This window comes from Lasiodiplodia theobromae (assembly GCF_012971845.1).
Source record: "Lasiodiplodia theobromae strain AM2As chromosome Unknown scaffold_24, whole genome shotgun sequence".
NCBI lineage: Eukaryota > Fungi > Ascomycota > Dothideomycetes > Botryosphaeriales > Botryosphaeriaceae > Lasiodiplodia > Lasiodiplodia theobromae.
In genome coordinates, this window is record NW_023336449.1 from 22,549 (window position 1) to 39,417 (window position 16,869).

Sequence of the window (16,869 nt, forward strand, 5' to 3'; positions counted from 1 at the left end):
GCGGAGTCAAAGAGCGAGGAACGACACGGGGCCCGAGTACGAGGGCCGGGCAGTGTGGAGAGGAGAAGACGAGGCGGCGCACGAGATGGAGAATTTGAGGATGACTGAGAAACGGAGACAGGCCCCTCCCTCTCCACAGATAACCGCCACTCAAGCTCAAGACTAGTTGGCGCTAGGGCGGGCAGAGTCGGTGTCTGGAGGGCAGAGGGCGCCCGCATCTGATAAAAGGCGGCGCAGAGTCAGCCCGGCGTGGCGCTTTCGTAAGCAGCCATGCAGGCCCGCGAAGAGTCACCGCCAGCAGCTTGCCCTGAACGTGCTGGGCTGACGCACGATGCGCGCGGGACCCAATGATATTCCCGCCGGCAGATGAACGCACCAGCCGCAACCCTGCAGTCGGCGGCCCGTCTGCGCTGCCCTCGGACACGGGCGGTCGGCGAAGACAGCTCCGTGTGGAGTTGCGTCTAGACTGCTGCCTGAGGTAAGCAGTGCCTGATGGCGGAGCCTCACATGCCACGGCAGGCTGACTTGCTTCCCCTCCTTTGTCTTCTAGGTATGGTTTGCGAGCGGCGGTGGGACGGAGGAATAGGTCGGCGATCACGCGGTTTGTGCCGCTTTGTCTTTCTTTAGTAACGCAGAGGCAGACAAATTTGCTAGTATGCTGTTGCTGTGGACCCGTCGTTATGCTGTCTACGCATCCGGCAATCTACTTCGAGTCATGCAACCTCCGACTCGCCGACCCTTTCGGGCCCGTCTCCCCGGTCGCACCGTCAACTACACCATCGCCCTGGGCTGCGTTGGCTGCTCATAATACAAGTCCCGGTTGTTCTGCCCCATGTCTCCCAGCGCAATGTCGCTGCGCGACGCCTGCGACTCTGCGTATGCGCCCGCACGAGCTGATGGATCCGGCCCGCTGTAGGGCGGAGGCGCCGTGTTTGCAGGCGGAGGCGGCCCCGCTGGAGGCCCCAAGTGTGCAGCCGCCGCTTTCCTCCTATCCTTTCTTCTTTTATACCACACCCCCACAATCAGGATCACGAACATGACCAGCACAAGCAGCAGGTAAATGATATTGCTTCGTCCTGCGCCCGCAAATCGGAATCCGATGAAACCGTTTGCCAAGCCGGCGCCCAGGACCGAGGGGCCAAGGTAGCGATGGATAGTCCCCATCATCGTCGGTGATTGCGAACGCATAAAGATGCGATGGTGGAACCATCCGAGGCCAAGCTGGACGAACAGCAGAGCAAAGACTATCAGACCGATGATCTGATGGACAGAGTCGAACTTCTTGGACTTTAAAGGAGTTAGTTCCGCCTCGGCATCCTAGATAAGAACTAAGTTTGCTCATTAACGACCAGACCACTTACCTTGTTATAAAATTTACTGACCCAGATGCCAAGGCCAACGCCGGCGCACACTACTAGCAAGCCTCCCGTCTGTGTACCGGCGTGCCACTTGACCCGCTCGAAGCTGCGTAGGAGGACGACGCCAATCGGGAAGATGAACAAGAAGGTACCGCACATGAATACGGCGTGTGTGCCGGATCCGCGGCTGCCATCGTCCTCATGCGGTCCATCTCGCGGAGTGGCGTCCTTCATCTGCGTGCCAAACGCCTTGCCAGCGTCAGTGGCATTGGGTTCAGTCGCCACCGTCATGTCCATGGTGAACCCGCCATAGTATCGATGGCGGCGGATCCCCGCTCTCTTCGAATCCGAGTACAGGCCATGGCTCCAGGGTCCGATGGCATAGATGAAGGGCTGTGTTTTGGAGCTTAGATCTAGAGCGAGCTCCGGTACGGATGATTTGACGTCCCTGCAGTGAGCATTGACCGAGTAGCGATCCCCGTCGGTGTCAGGGTCCTCCAGAATGCCAACACGGGGAGTATCTTCTCCCTGGTACACGGAGCAAGCGATAGAGGAGCGGTAAGTGGGCTCACTTTCGCCAGTGGCAACACGCGGAGAAAAGGTAACGTCTGATACAGTCAGGACATAACCGGTGGTTGTCACGAGGGGGTGCCGTACTGTTACCGCTCGAATCGTGGTACACGAGAAAGATCAGAGCGTCCTTCATGCGGGCGCCGACGCCGACAGCAACCCATTGACAGTCGTCGGGCGCGCTGAGATGGAGGTAGAGATCGACGGCATCATCGGTGTTGGTGGCCGTGAGCGAAAAGGTCAAATTAGCGTCCCAGGGGCTGGCGCTGGAAACGAAGGTTGCGGATTTGGGTTGTGAGGCCTGTCGTGAGTCGAGGGCAGTGCTTGCAGCTGTCGAAACGGGCCGTCAGTGCGCGTTTCGGCGTGGGGATTTGGCCGGGGGTCCACTCAAAACGACTCACCCGCATTCGAGACCAGCGCGGCCAGAGCGATCGCCAGCCGTCGCAGAGCCATGGTCGCACACGCTTCGTCGCTGGAGGTGTTGCGGCGGGGAGCAGGTCATCACGAAGCCGGCCACGTACTCTGTTCTTGCGGGGAGCCAAGGGCTGCTCAACAGCGCTCGCCTTGCAGACGAGCTGAGCTGAGCCGGGCTCGGCTGGGCGCTGCGCCCTGGACTGCCCTGCGCCTCGGACCGCGTCAATGGCTCGCTCGGCAACCAATCACAGGCGGCGCAATACATGGCGGCGCGCTCTTTTGGCTCTGCGCAAGCTTCTTCAACTGTGTACGAGACAGCTTCGTGCCGGTTGCGGGGCAAGGCTCGCTCTTGCCTCGCCGCGGTGCGCTCGGGTGCCTGCATTCCAGCCAAGCGCCGGACCGCCGCCCCATGTGAAAGCCGCACACCGCTCAACCTAAACCACCCAGCTCCGCCGTCCCTAGGATACCTCTTTGAGTCTGTCAATTGCGTCAGGCAGGCGAAGCCGGACTTCCTTAGCGCCACATGAGTCGAGTGCGTGGGCTTGTTCTTCCGCTTAAGGGTCCCGCGTCCACAGACACCCCCTCTCCTCAACGCTTCCTCCCATGGATATCGAACTTGCCACCACGCCTGAGCGCTGGCAATGGCTTGGTGCCGTTGTCGGCAACAAGCCCAAGTCAAGGCTCAAGGCTAAAGATGCCCAGGACCTCCGCCGACGCTCCTCCACCCACCCTCCTCACGCCTCTGCAACGGCGAACCTCTCCTGGCGCCGCAAGCGCAAGTCGTGGCTCTCCGGCGCAGCATGCGTCTTCATGATCACCGTCCCTCCCTCGCTAGTGATTTTGACCTGGATCGCCCTCGAGCACTTCAATGGCTCGCTCTTCGGCGCTGCCTTCGCCCTGCAAGAGCTTGGTCTGGCCACGTTTGTCAAGCAGTTTGCCCCGGCGGCCGACCTGCGCACGAGCTTGGCTTATTTTGCTTGGATACTTTTCCAAGCTTTTCTCTACACAGTTTTGCCCGGAAGAAGCACGGGCCAGCTGACTGCCGCCGGCAACCTGCTCGAATACCACACCAACGGATTGCTGGCCTGGCAGATTACAGTGGCCCTCTTCGCTGTGGCTGTATTCTCCGGTGTTCTTGATCCTGCCTTCATCGCCAAAAACTGGGAAGGTTTGGTTGTCATCTACAACATTTATGGCTACGCGTTGTCTTGTGTAGCCTACTTGAAAGCACACTACGCCCCATCTTACGCCGAGGACCGCAATTTCAGTGGTAAGTATATTCAAAATTCCAAGCGAATATGTCAAGGACTAAACGAGCATAGGATCTGCTCTGTACGATTTCCTCATGGGCATTGAGTTCAATCCGCGATTTGGCAAGACCTGGGACTGGAAGCTCTTTCACAACGGTCGTCCTGGCATCATCGCCTGGACCCTCATGTAGGCTTTCTTTTCCAGCATTGGGCCTTTTGAGAGACTAATGAGCCCCCAAGCGACCTGTCCTATACCGCGCTGCAATACCAAAAGCACGGCTACATCACCAACTCGATTATCATTGTAGACATTTTCCACGTCATGTACGTGGTCGATTTCTTTGTCAACGAGAGCTGGTAAGTGTGTCCAAAAGTCCAAAGTAATGGCTCGATTGCTCAACGTCCTAAGGTATCTCCGCACCATCGATATCTGCCACGACCACTTCGGTTTCTACCTCGCATGGGGCTCTGCTGTTTGGCTGCCAACTATGTATACTCTGCAGTCGCAGTACCTCGCCCGGTATCCGGTTCAACTCTCTCCTTTGGCAGCAGCCTTGATTTTCACGATTGGAGTCTCGGGCTATGCGCTTTTCCGCTCAGTCAATTTCCAGAAAGACATCGTGCGCCGCACCAATGGCGAATGCACCATTTGGGGGAAGAAGGCAAAGGTTATGCGTTGCCGATTTAAGACGGCTGATGGGCGGGATCACCAGACTCTTCTGCTGCTTTCGGGTAAGTCAGAGCATTTTTCCACACTACTCGAGCTTCTCTTGAGCTACTACTTGGACACATTCCGGTCTACGTCATGAGCGCGCGGCTTAAGCTAACATGCGATAGGATGGTGGGGCATTTCGCGCCATTGCAACTATGTTGGCGATCTCATGCTTTCCTACTCGATGTGTGCCGTCTGCGGGACGCGAAACCTCATTCCGTGGACCTACGCCATTTTCATGACGTGCATTCTCGTTCATCGCTGCTTCAGAGACGAGGCGCGCTGCCGCACCAAGTATGGCGAGCAGTGGACCAAGTACTGCAACATTGTACGTTGGAGGCTCATTCCGGGAATCTGGTGAAAGGGCGAGGCTGGCTAGGCGAAGGGGGAGAAGTGGCGAGTGGAGAAGTAGGTTGCAGGCTGTGGGTGTAGACTGTTGGCAAGGCGAGGACTGTGGGATTGCAGAAAGAGAATGCGGGGTCCACGGGCATCCGTGAGAATGGCCGGGGCTGTGATAGACGTGGTTCATTGTTAGGTTTGGCGCAAGCGCGATACCTATGTGTTAGAGATTTGCACAGGCATTCCTAGGATAGACCTATTGCATGTAGACGGTGTGATCAAAGGGTGGAATTATTGATAGGACTTTCAAATCACCGGTGTGAATTCTGAAACACGGGAGCAACCGTATCCTCGACAGTCTATCTCGGCGACAACAATGTCGGTGAAGAATGATTTGCAGTGTGATCAGTAGTTCATCCGTCTACGCGCGGGCTAAGCGCGGATGCGCGGCTCATCCTTGGCGCCCGTCATTCCCAGGTCGGCGACCTGGTCAGCCATATGATCCCCCTCTCAGAAAAATTTCACGTCATCCAGACATCCATCCCATTCGTCCATCAATCATCGATCAGCCGCGTCACAGAACTTCCCAAGAAATCCGGCTGGCCATGCACGCCTCAAGGGTCTTACTGCTGCGCACGCCCGTCTACAGGAACACGGGCTCGGTAGCGCGCGACCACCTTGCCTCGGAGCGTACGTTCCTCGCCTGGCTGCGCACCGGCCTCGGCTTCATCGCGCTCGGCATCGCTATCGAGCGCTTCTCGCAGCTCGACCTGACCGAGCTGCTCACCGCAGCAACAGCATCAAAGGCTCCTACGTCCGGCCGCGAACCGAGGGATGGTGGACGAGGTAATTCGTTCCGAGAGTCGTCGAGCGTGCTGGTGGGCGCGCTGCTGGGCACGGGGACGGGCTGCATTGGCTATGGCACGACCAGATATTTCGAAAATATGAGGCTGCTGGAGAAGGGCTTTTTCAAGCCGGCATACTACGGGGCCGGGGCGCTGGGGGTGGCGGTTGCGGGGTTAGCGGGAGCAGTCTACTGGAGTGCGGTAAGAGACAAGAATGGGAGAGGCGAAGGGGAGAAGAGGTGAAGGGGTGGTACAGATGGACGTCGTTCAAGCTTAGTTACAAGCTTAGGGCAATTTCCGTTGCTGCGTCAATTCCCGGCCAACCAGGGTCGATTCCTTCTGTTCCAGTCTCGGTCACCTCCACTCACACCACAAAGCCCACGCGCCACCGGGCGGCCTGACTGCTATACAATTGACCCAACACGGCTAGTCACGCCGCCTAGCGACCGGTCCAGCTGAGCTTGGCACACCGTAAATAGTACCGCGCCGGGCCCCTGCCTGAAGCCAAATCTCGCCTCGCTCTCGCTTTTCCCATCTCAATCCTTCCGGTTGCAAAGAGCGAATCCTGCGCACACTTATTTTCACTAATTTTACCTGTAGTGGAGCACCGGTGCCTGTGGCGTAGGCCATGCGACCGTTTCGCGCCTGGTAGCGCCAGGCACCAGTGGCGGAGTGGCCGTAACCTGGCCACGGCTGGGGTGCCAGCCGGCCGTAGTGACCCTCTGTTGCCTGCACTTCACCTTTTTGTTTCTACTTTATTATGTGCGACGCCCATCTGTCGTTGGTTGTTTGCGATTCCTAGTAACACCTTTCACCACCATGGCGGAAACTCCAGCAAACGCGACAGCACCTGCGGCTTCTGGTCCAACTCCTCCTCCCGCAACCTCGACCTCTACTACGCCAATGCCCCAAGCTGCTTCCAGCTCCGGCTCCACCTCTACTGCTCCTCAGGCTGCCCCGGCCTCGGATGTTCCGAACCCTAATGCCACTCCCAATCCCGCAGATGGAGCTGGACAAGAAGGGCGCACGTTACCTCGGTTTCGCTTCCAAGAAAGTCATTGGCCCTGGAAGCTCGCCCTTCGTTTAATCACCATCGGATGCGCTATCGTTGGCATGAGCACCTTGATTTGGGCAGGCGTGGCAGCAGGAAGGTCGTCCTATGACCATTACTACTACGACGCCGGCAGCTGGGTCGGAGCGCTCTCCATTCCAGTAAGCATCCCAATGCATCCCTTGCGCGACGTACTTACTAATTTGTTCTCTAGCTGATTTGCTCCCTCATCTTCAACATCATTTGCGTCGTCATCTTGTTCTGCTCCAAGCGCCCTGTCCACCCTGGTGTGGCCGTTGGTGTGGACCTCGTTCTTTGGCTGACGTTCATTGTCACTGGATTCTTTGGCCTGTTGGGATACTTCTACACCGGAGCCACCGACCCTGAAAGCTTCGATGACCGGTACGGCTCCAGTAGCACTTCCTACCCCGGCTATATCTACTGCGAATCCAATGATTACATCTACGATCCCTCCGACCGCACCTGCACCTACTCGCCGTCGGATTGCCCGGGCTGGTCCAGCTGCGAAACAAAGGAAGCCTTCTACGAAGCCGAGTATCGCGGCCGCGTCATACTGGTCGGCGTTATCTTCACCTGGATTTGCACCCTCCTGCACTTCATCACCTTTGTCTGGGCATGTGTCGACACGCACCGCCGAAGAAGGTCAAAGCAAACGGAAATGGCTGGATTGGCCGCCGAGAAGATTATCAACGAGATGATCGCAACTGGTCAGCTTGTCAGACCGGCGCCGGCTATGGTGGCAGGCTACTACCATCCTCAAGGGAGGGGTCAGCCAATAATGGGGTCTTCTCTTCCAACTGTCCAGGAATTCTACAGCCCAGCGCCACGTGCCCCTCCGGCAGCGGCGAAGGGACCAGAGCAGGTGTGAAGGGGAGAAAGTTTTAATGCTGAAAAAGAACAACTGGAGGAAGCGGGCGGCAAGGAGGACATCACTTTCGATCTGGTCCACCCTTCTTCACGCACGAAGTAGAGACCATTGCATGGTCACGTCCACTAACTTATTTAATGATTAATTCTAAATAGAAATGATACCCTTTGAAGCATGACAAATCAATTCCCCGATTGCTTGTGAGACTTGGCAATCCTACGGTAGCCAATACCGGAGCCGAACGTCCTCAGCCACCAACCAAAGCTGTTCGGCTACGGCAATGCAGCATGCTGCACGCATATCCGGGCCGAAGGTTAGTTGCGACATTTGCCTCTCTCAGTGCGAAAGCGAACGACAATATCATACTTTAGTTTCTCTGTACTCTATTCACACCATCCATATTACTACCTTTGAAGATATCGGCTAAATCCTTTGAGCTTGCACTGATAACCGTGAAACAGATGGCGCTTATGGCTGTGGTGCCAAGTATACTGCCGAACGGTGCCACGCTGACAGTCCAGTAAGAATGGGCGGCGCCCACAACGAGCTACTTCCTACGCGCGATGACGGCACTCCAATGAAAGAGGTGTTCTACACACGACGGCAACAATCCTGCCGGACGCCTCTGTAAGACCTCGAGCGTGTGGCTGCCCGGACACAGGCAGCCATGCTGACGGGTTTGAGGAGCAAGCAGCAAGAGACGCCCTTCTTACTGCCTAGACTCAAACCAACACGGTTTGTGGTGGCAAAAATGGGTTCATCAAGCAGGCTACAATGTACGCAAGACGCGCAATCAAGGTGGTGCGACTACTGTTGTTCTCGCGTTCACGAAACTCCCCAGCGGTCAAGCCTTCAATGAGCGACAGCGCAATACGATATCGATACTTGAGATAATGACTGTTGCTGTGTAGTTCAAGCTAGCACACGTCTAATTGTTGCTCATAACGGCAAAATGCGTTGCGGTGAGGATGACACTGCCATTCCGTTTTTACTCTACTATGCGAGTGAGCTTACAAGTGCCTTGCATGAGTTGTTTGCCTCTGTATGATTGGTCTTTCGTATGTATACCTACCGCTCAATTGCTCTTATCTGCATCATTTCTCTTCCACAACTGCTCTTCTTCCCCTCTCACTCCTCATCTTCCTTGCTTTACTGTGGTTCTTAGCTTCTTTCACCTGATACCTGTAACATGGCTATACAGACGGCCCTATTCGAGTCCGAGCAACCTTTCCAGGTTGGCTTCCCCTATCTCATCGGTGCTGCGACTGTCCTCCTCGCACTGCTCTGGCATCTGGTCCAAGACGAAAAACCATACCCAGGGTTCCCCCTCATTGGCAAGCAAAAGGGAGAGTGGCTCAACACGAAAGCAAAGGAGCGCATGATCAATCATGCCAACGAAATCTTGAAAGATGGGTACAAGAGAGTAAGCACTTCTGACGTCCCCGCTCCACACTCTTTTGCCGAGACTCCCCATTGGCTCTTTCCCACAACACTTGAAAGGGCTCAAGCCCGTAATCCTTGGCACCAACTGATCAACATGGTAGTACAACGGGAAGCCTTTCCAGGTCATTGCAGACACAGGCCCGACTATTATCCTGTCCCCGCAGATGGCGCAGGAGATCCGCAACGACGATCGTTTATCGTTCATGCAGGCCGTTGAGCGGGTAAGAATATAGCTTCCTTGCCCCATCAGTCACTTCATTAATGCTGACCTGATGTTTCTTTTGGGTGCTGACATTCTTATCTTTTAGGTCTTCCTACCGTGGTACAAAGGACTGGAGCCATTTGGCGCTGGCGTTTCCGAGCACGACGTCTTTCGAGTATCAATTCGGCAGAATCTGACACAATCACTGGGTAAGTGTTCCAGATGATACACTTTAACATCTGCTCCTTCCCCGAATCATAAGCAATCGACCACTGTCTAAAGCTTCGGAATCAACAGGCAGCATCACCGAAAGCCTTTCTCAGGAGACGACCTACGTCCTCAACCTTCTCCTGCCCGACGTGACGACAGAATGGACCGGCGTGACATGGGTCCCCGTCGCGGCCAAGATAGCCGCCCGCCTTTCGGCCAAGGTCTTCCTGGGGGAGCCCCTCTGCCGCAACGAAGAGTGGCTGACGCTGTCGCTGACGTACGCCATCGACGGCTTCCAGGCGGCGCGCGACCTGCGCTGGTGGCCGCCCTTCATGCGGCGCCTGGTGCACGCCTTCTCGCCCGAATTCGGGAAGCTACAGGCCAAGATGAAGGAGGCGCGCCGCATCATCGAGCCCGAGGTCGCCGCGCGCAAGCAGGCCCGCCGTGAGGCGGTGTTGGCCGGCGAGAAGCCGCACAAGGCTGCTGATGCCATCGAGTGGATGGACGAGCACGCGCGGGACGAACCCTACGACATCCCGCTCGCCCAGGTGGCCCTGTCGTTCGCGGCCATCCACACCACCTCCGGCATGATCTCGTCGCTGCTGTGGGAACTCACTGCTAACCCCGAGTACATCGATGACTTGCGGAAGGAGATCATCGAGATCATTACAGACGATGGCGGTTGGAAGAAGACGAGCTTGTACAAGATGAAGCTGCTGGACAGCTGCATGAAAGAGGCGCAGAGGCTGCACGTCATCGGCGCGTGTAAGTTACCACCACACTTTCATGTACACCTCTTCTTCCGTTGTCGACCGTGATCTTGCTCGGTATATCGTCTAATCCACTTGGACCAGTGGCCATGAATCGTAAGGTGACGACCCCAGTCACCCTATCCGACGGCACGTATCTGCCTGCCGGCACGCACCTCGCCCTGCCGACCTGGCCCATGAAGGATCCAGACTTCTATGGGCCGGACGCCGACAAGTTTGATGGCCGCCGCTTCCTCGAAAAGCGCGAGCAGCCCGGGAATGAGCACCGCTGGCAGTTCGTTACCACCTCCCCCGAGCATCTAGGGTTCGGTCATGGTAAGTGGCTGTTTTATTTCTTTCTTTTGGTGCTAATCACCCTTCCATATTAAAAAAAGTCATACCATTACTCAGTCGCCCGTTACTAACACTTCCGAAAAGGCCAACACGCTTGCCCCGGCCGCTTCTTTGCTAGCAATGAGATCAAGATCGCCATGGCACACCTGCTGCTCAAGTACGACTGGAAGTTCGAGGGCGAGCCTCCGCTTAAGAGTTTGAGGGAGTCGGAGTGGGTGCCGGACCCGACCGCGAAGATATGGGTGAAGAAGAGAGAACCGGAAATTCAGTTGTAGTGGAAAGAGCAGGGAGATAGGGAGAAACGACAGAGTGTGGAGAGGTGTACTTATGGACCGGTACGTATGGAGCGGTGATATTGTTTGTACCTTTTTGCTTTGGTCTTTCCACTGCCAACCCGGCCTTTCCCATTTTAAAGGGAAATTGTTTCCTCAGGGAACCCTTCTTCTGGCCGTAGCTCGTGCCGGCGACGAGCATGATGCTGAAGGAGGAGACGATTTCTTTCTACTGGGAACATGCCGTCATCACTCTCTAGGGTCAAAGAACCATTTACGAAGTAACGTCCGCCAAGTTATCGATGGCAATCGCTGAGGTTACTCAGATTTAGTAAAGCCGCAGTACCTGATACTTCTCGAAAGCTCAGTGATGTCTGACATATATCACTATTACCTACCTAGTCGGATGCGTCTATAATGTCGTCATCTGATTTGCTTCTGGCCGATCTTTCATGAATCGCTCCCGCCTCCCCGGACAGGGTCTTATGCTTTCCTTTTGTGGGATTGCCACCCGTGTAGCTCTGCGGGACCCCGCAAATAGATCGAGAGCCTAAGCGATCTCCACGTACAACTTTCTAGACGCTTTTCAGGGAAACGCCTGGTGGGCTACAATGTAGAATGCGATCACACTGGGCCAAACAGCAAAGGAGAGAGGACTCGGCTCCACAGCATAAGATTCAGGGACACAAAAAAAAAGACCGTGGAAAACGAGGCGAGGAAAAAAAAATTACAAACCTTCTGCATTTCCCTGAAGTGAATCACCCGGCCCGTTCAAGCTAACTGCTTGGGTAATGCCGACATTGTCGGAAAAGCGGAGCCAATCCGCGGCGGAAAGATTAGCCACCGAGCAACGGGCGACGGCGTAGCGCGCACGATAACGCTCTGGGCTCGTCCCCTCTCTTTTTTCCGCCGTGCGAAGGGGAAATTATTAGGGGCGGCGGGATAGATAGGGAAAGCATATTAGAGCGAAAATGTTAGCCAAACCCCCGTCGCCGCGCGTCGTCGTCCGGTTCCTGACCGGCGGTTGTCTCGTCACGAACGTCGGCGAGCTGGCCGGCGCCTCGAGGCGCCCATAGTGTCCTCTTTGGGCGTCGAGGGTCCTTTGATGGCGGCGCGGGGCGTTTTTAACTACGGCCACAACAAACGTAGTAGCGCCGCCGTGGCTGCCGACAGTGGCGCCATTTTGTCGACGAGTTCTGGGTCGGCACGCGCCACAAGCTCTCTCGCGGGAAAAGCAAAGAGTGAGGAAACGTTTGCGGGCGACAGTGTGTCACTTGCGGCAGACACGCGCTTTCTCCTCTCTCTCTCCTTATCAATGTTGATTCTTTGACTGATGTCGCGCAGCACGGTCAACTTAAAAGATATCTCGTCAACAAGAAAAGCGTTACCGGAAACGGAAGGTGTCGGTCATGTAAAATTGTCACCGATGGACCCGTCTCATTCCACCCATGTAAAGAAAAGAGGCGTGGCGAGGACACGGGTCTCCATGCTTGACGCGGCCGGAATTGGTTGGCCTGGAGAGAAAGGGCGTTTTTAAAACGCTGTCGTCATTCGTCCGTGTTGAATGCCATAGCGACGCGCCAGCGAGGTGTTTGCAAAATGAGCATCCATTCCTCCCGGGGCAATTACCCGCGCGTGCATGGAGCCCCCTTCGCTGATTCAAGAGATCTCGCCCGGCGTTCCTTTTCGTATTCAGCCGCAAAACCACTCACTTGGCGCGAAAGGCGGCCAGATCGCAGGCCTAATCTGAACAACGACGTCGGCATTAGACTCGGACGGCCCCACAGTGAGCGGGGGTCCCACGCGCCAGTCGTTCCGAAAAGGAAGAGAAAAAAAAAAGCCCGGCTGTCAGCAGGGGGAAGGAGCTCCGCGTGAATGGGTCCAGGGGGGATATCGAATCGAGCCAGGCGTGCGGAGCAAGATACGAGTACGTCGCAGTGATTGCGCTCGCGGTGATGCAGAAGCGAGCCCAAGTGCCGCCACCTGCCGGTCTGGGGGGGATGATCGCTCGCTCGCCTCCAGGAAAAGGGCGCAGACGCCAGGGACGATCGCGGAAGGAGATGGTTCCGCCACGCGAAGTGCCACTGGGAGGATGAACGCCACCACAACGCCCAGGCCATAATCAAACGACGCCTTGTCCTGCCTCTCTCGTGCTCGTCGGGGGGAACTGCGATGTACTCGTGACGATGACCTCCAGACACATAGCCGCCCTGCATACAGAGCCGGCTACCTGGTATGCGGGTTTCCGAGCCGGTGGTGTGATTGATGAGACGAATACTGTTAGCCTAAATGCATGCCCACCCTCCCCGCAACCTGTAATGGTGTGTTAAACTTTCTAGCGCTGACGCGCCCTCGCTCGCAGTCAACCATTGACCCATTGGCTGTCGGTCGTCGGGAAGACCAGGTGATCCATTTAGTGCAGGAGATCATTCATGTTCTAGGCCGCACTTTAGCTTGGTCTTGGGTCTCGTAACCCAAATTTGAATAGCTTTTCCCATTCACCTCTGCCAACGGCTAGATGCGCTATCCTCGGCCCATGGGCGAGGGATCAAGAGAAAAAAAAAACAAAACACAGAATTCTCAAAAAAGGCGGTTCCACCAAAGTAAACCCATCTATAGGAAATCCGCGGCCTTGCATGCCATGAGAGTACAGCGGTATCGAGCTACAAGTCGCCCAGCGGGCAAGGAAAGAAGAGAAAAGAAAACGAGAACAAAACGGCCGCCAGGTCTACTACAGACACAAAGGGGTAATCAAAAAAACTGTCGGATATCACCGCGACAGGGAATCAGTAGAAGAGTATACAAAAGTACAAAAGAGCTTGGAAATAGTAAAGAAAGGGCTCGGCTATAGCCCGTGGGAACTTCGCTGACCTGAACTTTTGCGCCGTATACCGGAATCACTGAGGGAGTCCCGTCAGACATCCTCCCCTCTAGAAACCACATTATTAAGAAACATCCCTCTTTCATTGCGTCACGTTTGGTCCGCCCTGCTGACCAATGTCGAAGAGCATCAGCGGCCACAGCTGTGCCTGTGAATGCGCTGCTTGTGCCACTGCTGCCGCGCTCACCGCAGGGTGAGGCGAGTGGAGCCCATTGACCGCGATGGCGTGCATATCTGCGGGAATCCCTTGATTGTCCTCCGGCCCGGTTGACACGGCACTGTCACGCCCAGTCGTGTGACCCAATGCCATTAGCGTCGAGGCATGGTGGTAATCTTGCGGTCCAACGTTGCTCATCATCCACTGCCGCCATGCGTCACTCTGGTTCTGCGCTTGCCCAAACGACCCGTGGCTTCCTGGTGGATACGTGAAAGCTGCGCTGGAGTCCTGCGTTGCTGCTGAAGCCGCCGCTGCTGCATGCACCGCGTTCATGTCGGATCCCGGAACGCTGTACTGGGTTTGATCGTAGCCAGATGTGCCATTCTGGTACGTTGACATCCCCGTCTGGGTCCTGTCCGGATAGGAATATTGCGCTTGCACCGTGGAATAATGGTTCGACGGCTGAGCCACCGAGTGATCTTCCGTAGGTAGGTATCCGCCAGTTGAAGGCTTATGAACATTGGCGTGTCCGTTGACTGTATGACTATATGCAGTTGCGTACGTGTTGGGATTAGGATACGGTGTCGTGGCAGTGGGTTCCTGGCGTGGCGAGACATCTGGCTCCGTCTTCAGCACGTTGGCTGCAACTGCTGAAGCTGCAGACGCCGTCTTCTTGGCAAGATGATGGTTGATGTTCGAGAGCGTATGATCGATGATCGATCGGCAGGCTTTCTCGAGCCGCTTTCCAGACCCTGCACGCGTGTTAGCTTCACGGGACCACAACCGGAATTTTGCCTCTTACCAAGAATCGTGCCGCACTCGTCCATGATCATGCACCACATGTCCATCTCGCCCTTGAGCTTGGCCATCTCTGAAGAAGTGATTTCGTCCTTGCGGTGCGAGTACACAAAGAGGGTAGTCAACATGGCCGCTAGATAGGCCGTGCAGTTCACCCACGGGGCATCCAGACACTTGTATTTCCTCAGCTCATCAAGACAGCGAACCATTTTCGTCGTAGCTTGGAGGCAAATGGTCATGTTGGAGTTGATGAGCTCGGGATCCCTCGAACGACACATGGCCGGGTGATGAAGCATCAGGTTGAGCTCATGATCCCAGAACTGGACGTAAAGTGAGAAGATGTAATCCTCCGAATCCGCCCGTGACCCTTCCCTCAGCTCCATGGGTATCTGCTCTCTCCATTTGCGGTGCTCGTCTTCCAGTCTTCGGAGATGCGTGATGTAGTACTCAGGATTTTGTCTCACTGCGTGAATCGTACTATACATCTCAGAGTGGATCGTCGTGATTCGGATGACCTGAAGGCCGACGTGGAACGAGCACTTGCGGAACTCGCTCAGGTTGGTTTCCGAAGGGAGGTAGTCGTGAATGGGTTCCGGAAACTCGACGTCAATATCCTCCATACGCAGAGGCATAGGCCGGCCCAGCCTTCCGCAGAGCGCAACGTACAACCCGTGGAGCACCCAGAAGACGCGCTTCCTCGTCTCAATTTCAACGGGATCCCTCTTCGGTCCCAGGTCTGTCCAAGCTTTTGCGGACCTGTGCAGGCCCAATTCAACGGAAATCATGAAGGTCATAGAGGACATAAGCCAAGTGGCGCTGGGCTTAGGGAAGTTACGAAGATGAAGACAAATCATCACCAAAGCCTGAACATCGGCAATGGTGTGGCTGTTAACCAGGGTATAGAAAAAGCTTAACGCGTAGCGGTAGTGAGCGTGTGCCTGCTTCAACGACTCGGCATTGCCATTGCGAGCAGAAAACTGGTACTTGATGAAAGCCAGGACCATCTGAACCTGGACTTCTTCGGCGGGCGTCATTTGATAGCTGGGATCGCTGTAAACGCGTGATAACTGACACCAAGTAAGCAAAAAAGTAAGAGGCCGAGCAGCAATCTCCTTACCAGATCCATGAAATGCGGCTTGTACAAGACCGGGGCGTAGGGGTGCAAGCCACGGAAATACCACGTGGCGTACGTGGCGCACTCGCTGTAGCTTGCCGGAAGCTCCTCCTTTTTCGGCCGCGGGCAACCAGGCGCGTTCAGCGCGACGGCAAGGAAGTGCTGGTACGAGACAGGATTGCTGAGGTCCTCGACATCGTCCGGGACGAAGTCATTCAAGTCAATTTCCATGCCGAAGAAAGATAACGACGTTCCCTTGATTGGGCTGAGGACCGAGTTCGCGGACGACACGCCCAGGTAGTTGTCACCGTGGAGACCTGCTCGGAAGGTGGGCAGGTTGGGGCCACGGAAGTGGGCTGTCTCGCCGTCGCGCGCTGCGCCGTTTGTGTCGGTCATGTGTGGGTAATTGGAAACGGATAAGGAGGCGGCCGAGGGCGCTGGGGGCGTGGAGCCCCATGTCTGGCTGTCGGAGAGGCCATTCTGCCACGACGAGCTCTGTGTAGGGAGAGGACTGGGAGTGAAGCCGGTCGCGGGAGGCTGCGAGCCCGAGGGGACTCGCGGCTCGACTCCAAGCTCCTTCAGCTGCTGCTGCAGGGCGTATACGGCGCCCTTGAGCTGATTGTTCTCGTACTCGAGGGCCTCGGTGTGGCCACGGGTGGTGGCGCGGCCGGTGATGCGGTCGGTGGTCTTGCACTCGGTGTTGTTCTGCACGCAGGGCGAGCAGCCGCCGGGGCGGCCGTCACAGCGGATCTTGCGAACCTGGAGATGTTGTGAGCTCACGTTGTGCGACGCGATCGGGTGTTGCACCCACCTTGCAGCGGTCGCATGCCTGGCCGGTGCGCGTCGAGGCGGACAGTTTCTTCTTGACGCTGTTGCTGAAGTCGTCGGAGCTCTGGTGCTCAGTCTTGGGATGCTTTGGAGTGCCGCCCGGCGTGGCCCCCGAGGGCGGCGGGCGCTTCGCAGGCATCATATGCGCGCGGGCGTCAGGCAGTTCCAGCGCAGTGGTGGAGGATGGAAGATGCCGTATCCGAGTGGAAGATGCCGCCCGGCCGGGCTGGGGGAGTTTGCGCTCTTAAACAGCGGCAGGCGGTCTCCTGGACGGCGGCTGGCGCAACAGGAGGAATTGCGCCCGCGTGCGGTCCGCCTGGCGCGTTTTGGGGGAGGGAAGAGGGCGACGAAAATAGAGCCTTGTCCGTTAAGGAGTAGTAGACACCGAGCGAGGAGCCAGGACCGATCACGTGCGGGATCAGCGGCATGCAGC

At 56.3% G+C, this 16,869-nt stretch overlaps 6 protein-coding genes across 6 annotated transcripts; 4 read left to right on the forward strand and 2 right to left on the reverse strand.

Annotated features, from left to right (window-relative positions):
- Positions 1-771: 771 nt before the first annotated feature.
- On the reverse strand, positions 772-2,381 carry LTHEOB_7750 (Cytochrome b561; the record flags this gene model as incomplete). Its single annotated transcript, XM_035517151.1, has 4 exons — positions 772-1,287; positions 1,362-1,966; positions 2,016-2,258; positions 2,330-2,381. 4 exons carry the CDS (start codon positions 2,379-2,381, stop codon positions 772-774), a joined length of 1,416 nt encoding a protein of 471 aa, XP_035370769.1.
- A 564-nt stretch (positions 2,382-2,945) lies between these two features.
- On the forward strand, positions 2,946-4,665 carry LTHEOB_7751 (Ergosterol biosynthesis ERG4/ERG24; the record flags this gene model as incomplete). Its single annotated transcript, XM_035517152.1, has 5 exons — positions 2,946-3,612; positions 3,665-3,779; positions 3,833-3,949; positions 4,002-4,324; positions 4,430-4,665. 5 exons carry the CDS (start codon positions 2,946-2,948, stop codon positions 4,663-4,665), a joined length of 1,458 nt encoding a protein of 485 aa, XP_035370770.1.
- Positions 4,666-5,248: 583 nt separating this feature from the next.
- LTHEOB_7752 (uncharacterized protein) lies at positions 5,249-5,731 on the forward strand (the record flags this gene model as incomplete). The annotated part of the gene is made up of 1 exon (XM_035517153.1): positions 5,249-5,731. The coding sequence occupies one exon, from the start codon at positions 5,249-5,251 to the stop codon at positions 5,729-5,731; it is 483 nt and encodes a 160-aa protein (XP_035370771.1).
- A 660-nt stretch (positions 5,732-6,391) lies between these two features.
- Positions 6,392-7,428, forward strand: LTHEOB_7753 (uncharacterized protein; the record flags this gene model as incomplete). Its single annotated transcript, XM_035517154.1, has 2 exons — positions 6,392-6,700; positions 6,754-7,428. The coding sequence occupies 2 exons, from the start codon at positions 6,392-6,394 to the stop codon at positions 7,426-7,428; spliced, it is 984 nt and encodes a 327-aa protein (XP_035370772.1).
- Positions 7,429-8,617: 1,189 nt separating this feature from the next.
- On the forward strand, positions 8,618-10,661 carry LTHEOB_7754 (Cytochrome p450; the record flags this gene model as incomplete). Its single annotated transcript, XM_035517155.1, has 6 exons — positions 8,618-8,851; positions 8,973-9,092; positions 9,180-9,282; positions 9,371-10,048; positions 10,138-10,368; positions 10,471-10,661. The coding sequence occupies 6 exons, from the start codon at positions 8,618-8,620 to the stop codon at positions 10,659-10,661; spliced, it is 1,557 nt and encodes a 518-aa protein (XP_035370773.1).
- Positions 10,662-13,621: 2,960 nt separating this feature from the next.
- On the reverse strand, positions 13,622-16,578 carry LTHEOB_7755 (Transcription factor cys6 protein; the record flags this gene model as incomplete). The annotated part of the gene is made up of 5 exons (XM_035517156.1): positions 13,622-14,108; positions 14,259-14,448; positions 14,499-15,561; positions 15,612-16,367; positions 16,420-16,578. The coding sequence occupies 5 exons, from the start codon at positions 16,576-16,578 to the stop codon at positions 13,622-13,624; spliced, it is 2,655 nt and encodes an 884-aa protein (XP_035370774.1).
- Positions 16,579-16,869: the final 291 nt, after the last annotated feature.